Raw genomic sequence first — 8,276 nt, 5'->3', positions numbered from 1 at the left:
TTAATTGTGGGCTGGACAAGAAAGGAACCTATGGGTGTGGAGGACATGGGGAACCCCACACCACAGACCATGACTCTGAGGGCCCCTCAATGGGCTGCCTTTAAAACTTGGGGTGTATCTGCAGCTGCCTGCTCTCTGGCAGGTCCAATCGCACAGTAGGTCTCCAGTTGGTTCTGCCTGCGCTGTGGGTGGGGTGACAGTTCTCAGAAGTGTGGGACAGGCTGCAGGCGCTGGGGAAGGACGGGGATGGCGTGCTCCCGCCGGGACAGAGCGCACAGCTGTGGTCTTGGGTAGGACAAAGTGTAAGTGCTCTTGTGCAGGCCAGCCTCGGGGGTGAGCCATCTCTGCTTCAGCTGCTCATAGAGTCCGTAGTTTGTAGGGGGAGCTGCAAGAGAAACAGGGTTTGGGTGGGCAGGGCTCAGAGCAGTGGGAGGGGCGGGGGGGGGGGCGCTGAGGCTTCGATTTGGGGGTGGGGGAGGGGGAGCAGCAGGCTTGCAGGGAAATGTTGGCTCTGCCAGTACCCCCTCCCCAGGAGTCACAGGTGGGGGCCCGCTCCCTGTGTACCCAGGAGGGACCCAAACTGCTGGAGGCCTCAGAGAGTCTGCCCTGTGCCGGGGCTGAGGGTGGCCCTGCCTGCTCTTCGGTAACTACCCCACCCCAGGGGGGAAGGGAGCAGTGTGGCCTTGTGAGATGAAGAAACCCCTGCCAAAGTGACAGAGCAGCCCCAGCCAGTCTGGCTCAGTGGATAGAGTCCTCAGGTTCAATTCTGATCAAGGGCATTCTTCCCCGGCCTGGGCCCTGGTCGGGGCGTGTGCAGGAGGAAACCAATCAATGTGTTTCTCTCACATCAATATTTCTCTGTCTTTCTCTCTCTCTTCCACTCTCTCTCTCTCTCAAAAAAAAAAAAAAAAAATCAATGGAGAAATATCCTCAGGGTCCCTTTGCATCGAAGGATAGGACTGCAAAGGGGTGGATGCCAAGGGTCCGGGTAGCTTGAAGGGCAAATCAGAGCAAGGCAGTCTCCTGCACAAATCCCTCCAGAGCCTTGGGACTGTGGGGAGGACAAAATCCGCACCTACTGTGGCCTGTGGGTCCCTTGGGGTCGTTCTCTACTCCTGTCTTGCATCTTTTTCACCAGCTACTCTCACCCTGGAATGCTCTTCCCCTTAATCCCCACATGGCTCCCTCCTTCTCAACTCAGTTATCTCCTCAGGAAAGCCCATCCCTCACCATCCCACCCAGAGGAGGTCCACGGAGACCTGCCTCACTCTCTATTTTACCCATTTTCTTTTCTTCAGAGCACCTACCCCGGCCCAAAATTATCTCATTTACTAGCTCATTTACTATCCTTTTCTCTAAAGGTGTCTTAGCTGTCTCCTGACTGGAAAGTCAAGTCCCCGAGGGCAGGAGTCCCTCCCTGTTTTTCAGTGCTGTGTCTCCAGATGCCACCACATTCCGGCACCCGGACTTGGTACTATTTATGAAGTGTGCCCGGCCGACATGGCTCAGTGGTTGAGCATTGACCTATGAACCAGGTGGTCATGGTTCGATTCCCGGTCAGGGCACATGCCCGGGTTGTGGCTCAATCTCCAGTGGGGGGCATGCAGAAGGCAGCCGATCGATGATTCTCTCTCATCGATGTTTCTATATATCTCTCTCCCTTCCTCTCTGAAATCAATAAAAATATCTTAAAAAAAAAAAAAAGAAGAAGAAGGGGAGAAGGCAGGTGGCAGGCCTGGGGGCAAATAGGACTCTCTCCCCGCACCCCCCCCCCCCCGCCCCATCATCTCCTTCTAATGCTCTCCTAGAGTCAGGGTCCCCCATGAGGGTCCTTCTTCGTGAGCCAGGCACACTCCGTCCCTTACAGCCCAACATAGGGGGAGATCCCGAATTATACAAATACCGAGAAGTGGGAAGTCGTTTTTCTCTGGAAGCCACAGCAGTTTATGACTATTCCAGGTGCGGTGCGAGGGCAGGCCCGGGTTATAATTGTGCCGGTTGTAATGGTCGTCGTACGAGCTGACCAGGTAGCGGTGCGAGGGCTCCTGGTGGCGGGTGATCAGGTGTTTGTACGGGAGCCCCTGGAAGGACAGACACGACGGGCATGTGACTGAGGGAGCAAGGCCTCACCTGGCCGTGGACGGAGGCAGAGTCGCCGGCCTTGGAGGTCCATGGAGCTGCCGGCCAGGGGACCTTCACAGGCGCCGGCAAGCGTGGGCTCTCGGGGCCACCGAACAGGAAACACACTCCTCTGTCCTGACCCGATACAGCTCACCTTCGAGCACCGGTCTCAGCTCGGCTGGCTGCCGTGGGTTCCCGGAGGAGTGGTCCCCAGCCTCTGCCAAGTCCGTGAGCTCTGAGGACGCCCCCGACTGGGAAGAGCCAGCGCCACCTCGCTGCCTGCCCCTGGGATCTGAAGTCAGACACTGTCTCTTCCACCGAGTGCCTGTTTCCAAAGAAGATGCGGACCGCGGGCCTGACGCATGCACCTTGTATTTCATCGGTTACTATGGGGAGAGTCAGAGACGCCCCAGACCTGCTTTCTCCTGCCCAGGGTTTATGGCAGGGGTGGGCAAACTTTTTGACTCGAGGGCCACAATGGGTTCTTAAACTGGACCGGAGGGCCGGAACAAAAGCATGGATGGAGTGTTTGTGTGAACTACTATAAATTCAAAGTAAACATCATTACATAAAAGGGTACGGTCTTTTTTTTTTTTAGTTTTATTCATTTCAAACAGGCCGGATCCGGCCCGCGGGCCGTAGTTTGCCCACGGCTGGTCTATGGCGACCTCGGCTGGACACCTGGGGAGGGGTTTCTTTGCTGGGGAGCGATTGACGGGGAGAAGAAAGCCGTATTCTTCTTGCCCTGGGACGTTTGCCTGAATCAGTGCTTTTCTTAAGGAAATCCTTTGGCCTGGACGGGGGTGCGGGGGGCTGGGCTGATTTACGGGGGAGGATAATGCTGATTACCATGCCCGTCCTCTTGTCTGGAGCAGACAGGGAGGCCTGTGTCTGCCCTGGTCTGGAAATGCTGGCTGCACCCGATATTTCAAGTGGTGGTTCCATAAATAAGTCAGATCACAATGCCAGAGGGAGGCAGGGGGATGGGCACAGGCGGGGAGCAGGGGTTCCCAAGGTCTCCCTCGCCAGGCACCCAGAGTGTTCCCAACGCCAGGGAAGGCCAGTTAAAGAGGTTCCCATCAGCCGAGGGGAGGAAAGGAGAGCGCCCCCCACTACGTCCCTCCCCTTTCCTCCGCCCCCCCCCCCCCCCGAATTATCGTGCTGTTCCTCTTGGTTTGGGGCTTGGCCCTGCTGTCTTGATTATGTTCCCAGGACTTTTGTCTTCATCGGGTAGGGTAGGTAAGGTGACAGAGAGACAACTGCCTTTGAAAGAAGAGCTTACAGGCCCCAAAAGGAGGGGGCACCATGCCATACAGGGCCACCCAGCAAAGCAGCAAGATCGGTCAGAGGCAGGAGAGGGAGTATGGACAGAGAGTGGGCCAGACAGGGTAGGCAAGTTTCAGAAGTTGAGGATTGCATAGGTTTTTTGTTTGTTTGTTTAGGATTGCAGAGTTTGAATCATTTCAGACGGCTCTGGGCTCCGGGAGTGCCTCTGGTTGGGGGCACCTGTCCTTGGGGTAATTTAAGGTGGGGGATACTGTCTGGGAGAGCGAGTTTAGATAAAGGACGGGCAGGGGGCAGGGGGAGCTCTGGAGTGTTGGTTTGCTTCTGAAACGCATGATGAGAGCCAGCTGTTCACTGTCTCTAGGAATTAGCCAGCCCTGGGAGGGCAGCTCTCTGGGATTAGCAAGGCCCTATGGTAGCAAATCATCCTCAAATAGAAAAAATGAAAAACGGGATTCATACCCCTGCCCGGGAGGGAAGCACAAGGAGGGCGTCCTCCCCGGTAACCTCATAACCTCATCTGCCCATCGGCAACTTGTAGCGCCATGAGCATTTGCCTAAGACGGGGAAGAGGTGGGAAGGGAGATGGGAAGTGTCCTGGGGGAGGAGGTGGTGCCGAACGAAGCAGAAAGAAGAGCTGATGGCGTGGAAGCAGCCACTCGAACAGGCCATTTCAGAGTCTGTGGGAACGCGGGTCCGATCGCCTGGGCTCTATTTAGTGCGTGTGTTGGGGGAGGGGGACTTGTCTTAATTTTAACGACTGCGTGTCTGTGTGGTTAGCCCTTCGTCAGGGTTTACAATGGGTCCAAGGTCTTTAAGAACGGGCACGGCGTGGGCCTCGTGTACACTGGTGGCTGGGGACTGGGAGCCCCCGGTGGTGGGCTCTGATTTTTGCCTCCTTGTATTGAGATGCAGTTGTGTGTCCTCGGTGCACACTAACAGTAAAGGGGGCAGCCCAGAGCAGCAGCATGGTCTCAGGGTGTCAGCACAGTCCAGGGCTTGCCAGCCCGGTCTAGGGGTGCCAGCCTGGTCCAGGGATGCCAGCCCGATCCAGGGGTGCCAGCCCGATCCAGGGGTGCCAGCCCAGTCCAGGGGTATCAGCCTGGTCCAGGGGTGCCAGCCCAGTCCAGGGGTATCAGCCCGGTCCAGGGGTGCCAGCCCGATCCAGGGGTACCAGCCCGATCCAGGGGTGCCAGCCCGGTCCAGGGGTGCCAGCACGGTCCAGGGGTACCAGCCCAATCCAGGGGTTGCCAGCCCGGTCCAGGTGTGCCAGCCCAGTCCAGGGGTACCAGCCCGGTCCAGGGTGCCAGCCTGGTCCAGGGGGATCAGCCCAGTCCAGGGTGCCAGCCCGGTCCAGGGGTTGTCAGCACAGAGCGGAGACTGTGGTGCCGTTCATGCTGACACGGATCCCCAAAGGCAGAAGACAACTCCAGCCAGTGATGAAGGGTACTCCCAGGACACTCCTGCTTCACTCTCAGAGCAGCCACCTACACGGTCCCTTGCCAACAGACAAGACACTCGCCACCCCTGGCACCTTTTATGGGAAAATGAGGGTGCTGAGCTCAACAATCTCTTCCAGCTTTAAAATGCACCCCATCTGACAGCTGTCCACCCCTCGTTCTGTGCCTTCTGACCTGCCCCGCATTCAGGCAGGTGTAGGGTCAGGGAGGGGTGATGGGAAGGGGTGACCTGAGGGCACAGTTCTCTGCTCCCCACTCCGCAGGCCTGGAACACGACATACCACAGACACCCAGCGACTGAGGGGGCGCTGAACGGTCATTGACTTTTTACACAAAAGAGCAGGAAGCTGGAGCTGAGGTGACACAAAACACTGTCATCTACACATCACCTCCACTTGGTTTTGGAGTACCTTATGTGATTCCTCCCTATAGTCACCTCACTATCGTCACCTGAGCTCAATATTAACCATGCCTGCCTGTTTGCTCCATCCTTTGCCGGTGTCCTGTTGGATAAGTGGGGAGGAATGGGGAAATGGTCCAGGGAAGTGCTGGGATCCAAGGTGGGGATGCTACCAGCTCCAGGTCGGACGGATCTCTGCTCCTCAGAACATAAAGGTGAGTGCCGTCGGCAGCCGCGGGGCTGGGGAGGGTCCTGATGAGCCTACTCCTGTGTTCCCAAGAGGGAACCGGGCTGGCGGGGTCTTCTGAGCCTTGGGGAGGGGCCCAGCCTGAACATGGGGCCCCCACTCCCTCTTACCTCGATTCTCCTCTTCCCATACCACCTAGAGATCTGGTCCGGTCTGTGGACGGGGAGAGGGACGTACCCTTTCCTGTAGGTGCTCTGGGGGGTCTTGTCAGTGTCTCTGACGAACTGGAAAAGATCAAATATTCAAGATAACTTCTGCTGCGACCCCTCACCTCCTGGGCCAAGGGAGAGAAAGGGTACATTAGGACTCCGGGGCATCCTGTATAACCCAGGCTTTTGTCCCCATCCTTCCAGGGTTGGGAAAGGAGTGTGCACCCCACCACTCAGGACCCCCAGGGGAAGCTGGTATTGGTGTCACCCGACACTTCTCATGGTCGCCATCTGTTCCCTCTCTCATCTCCTCTCTCCCTGATGCTCTCTCTGCTTGCCTCCTCCCTTTCTTTTTCTTCTTTGTTCTCAGTCTTTCCAACTCACTCTTTTCTCCCTTGCTATATTATGTTCTTTAAAAAAAATTTTTTTTTATTGATTTCAGAGAGGAAGGAAGAGGGAGAGAGGGACAGAAGCATCAACGATGAGAGGGACTTATAGATGGGTTGCCTCCTGCACGCCCCACACTGGGGACCGAGCCCACAACCTGGGCATGTGCCCTGACCTAAAATCGAACCGTGACCTCCTGGTTCATGGGTCGACGCTCAACCACTGAGCCACGCTGGCCGGGCTATTATTTTTTCTAGTTTATATTTTAAAAATTTCATTGTGGTAAAATATACATAATGAAATTTACCATTTAACCATTTTTAAGTGTACACTTCAGTAGCATTAAGTACATTCACATTATTGTGCAACTACCATCACCACCACCCATTTCCAGAACTTTTTCATCATCTCAAACTGAAACTCTGTCCCCATCAAACAACTCCCTTCCCCCGCTCCCCCTAGTCCCTGGCACCCACCATTCTTCTACTTTCCATCTCTATGGATTTGACTCCTCAAGGTACCTAGTGTAAGTGCAGTCATACAGTATTTGACCTCTGTGACTAGCTTCTTTCACTTAGCATAGTGGCTCACAGTCCTGATCGCCAAAAATGAAGATACTCAACTTTAAATAGGCCAATTCAGGCCAAGTACCATCTATTGTAATGGCCTTTAAAGTCCATGGAAACACATGAGCACATTTGTTCTGTTTTGAAAGTAAAAATTGAAATGCAGCCCTAGCCAGTTTGGCTCAGTGGGAAGAGTATGAGCTTAAGGACCAAACGGTTTCGGGTTCAGTTCTGATCACGGGCACATGCCCGGGTTGCAGGCTCTGTCCCCAGTTAGGGGCGTGCAGCAGGCAGCCGATCAATGATTCTTTCTCATCATTGGTGTTTCTCTCTCTCCCTCTCTCTTCCTCTCTGAAATCAATAAAAATATATTGAGTGCCTATGGTTTCTTCTAGGTCTTAAAAAAAACCTGAAATGCACAGGCAGGGCAAGGTTGTGGAACAGGTGCCAGAGAACAGCAGTTATCCCAGACATGACTGCAGGGATATCCCGCCTGCCTCGGCAGGTACCACATTCTGGTAAGGGCCAGGCCAGGGTGAGCAGAGATTCTTCAAATCAAGGTGCAGAGGAATTAGAAACGGGGAACATCAGATGCCTAGAAACACTCCACTGAAAAGACTTCTGTGAAGCACAACTATGTTGACACATCTGCTATGGTACTTTCAAGATGGTTGGGGGGGGAGGGGACCTTGATGATGGCTTGAATGTAACTCCCCGATGTAACACACACCGACACGCTCAGGCCCTATTCTTAAGAGGCAACCATCTATGGCCCTTAATTTGAATATAGTAATGACTGCACTCCTACCTCTCCCTGCCAGACCTCCCCTCTGAGCCCTCTGTCCGCCCTCTCTCTTTCCTTACCTTCCTCCTCTCTTCCACCCAGTTTCCCATGAGCACTCTGGTTGAATACTTGCTCTCGACCTTCCAGCTTGGAGTATATAATGACTGTGGACTTGCTGCAGTCGAAAACTGCATGGTAAGGATTCACCCCAGGTTTCTTTGACTTGACACCGTTTTAGGTGTCGGGAGCGGGGATAGTATGAAGTTGCTGAGTTTGGGGTGCCTTTTTTTTTTCTTCTCTGACACCCTTCTGAGTGAGTTGTAGATGACAGCCTGCCAACCTCACAGAATAAAAGGGCATTGAGAGTCTACTTTCAGCTTCTAGGTCACTTGATCTTGGATTCCGTATTGTTGACTGTCACCATGGTGATAGACTGAGTATAAATACTCTCCTGGCCCAGCCAGTGTGGCTCAGGGCTTGAGTATCGACCCATAAACTACAAGGTCGCTGGTTCGATTCCTGGTCAGGGCGCAAGTCCGGGTGGTGGGCTTGATCCCCAGTAGGGGGTGTGCAAGAGGCAGCCGATCCTTGATTCTCTCTCATCAGTGATGTTTCTATGTCTCTCTCCCTCTCTCTTCCTCTCTGATATCAATAACAATCTATTTTTTTAAATAAAAAGGACAAATAAGATCTTAGTATGGATGGTAGACACACAATACAATATACAGATGATGTAGCATAGAATTGTACACTTGAGGTATATATAATCTTATTAACAAACTATAGACCCTGTGCACAAATTCGTGCATGGATGGGACCCCCTGGCCTAGCTGGAGATTGGGGTCAATTGGGGCTGGCCGAGTGGGGGGCGGGGGATG

At 54.2% G+C, this 8,276-nt stretch overlaps 1 protein-coding gene across 1 annotated transcript; it reads right to left on the bottom strand.

The window, feature by feature from the left end:
* Positions 1-203: 203 nt before the first annotated feature.
* CUNH1orf158 (chromosome unknown C1orf158 homolog) lies at positions 204-7,592 on the bottom strand. Its single transcript, XM_036348337.1, has 4 exons — positions 7,479-7,592; positions 5,623-5,736; positions 1,904-2,081; positions 204-385 (listed from the first exon to the last, which is right to left on the bottom strand). Exons 1-4 carry the CDS (start codon positions 7,590-7,592, stop codon positions 204-206), a joined length of 588 nt encoding a protein of 195 aa, XP_036204230.1.
* Between the last annotated feature and the right edge of the window lie 684 nt (positions 7,593-8,276).

This window comes from Myotis myotis, unplaced genomic scaffold (genome assembly GCF_014108235.1).
Source record: "Myotis myotis isolate mMyoMyo1 unplaced genomic scaffold, mMyoMyo1.p scaffold_m19_p_2, whole genome shotgun sequence".
Taxonomy (NCBI): Eukaryota; Metazoa; Chordata; class Mammalia; order Chiroptera; family Vespertilionidae; genus Myotis; species Myotis myotis.
Note: the sequence above shows the minus strand (reverse complement) of the source record. Positions and strands in the feature narration are given on the sequence as shown.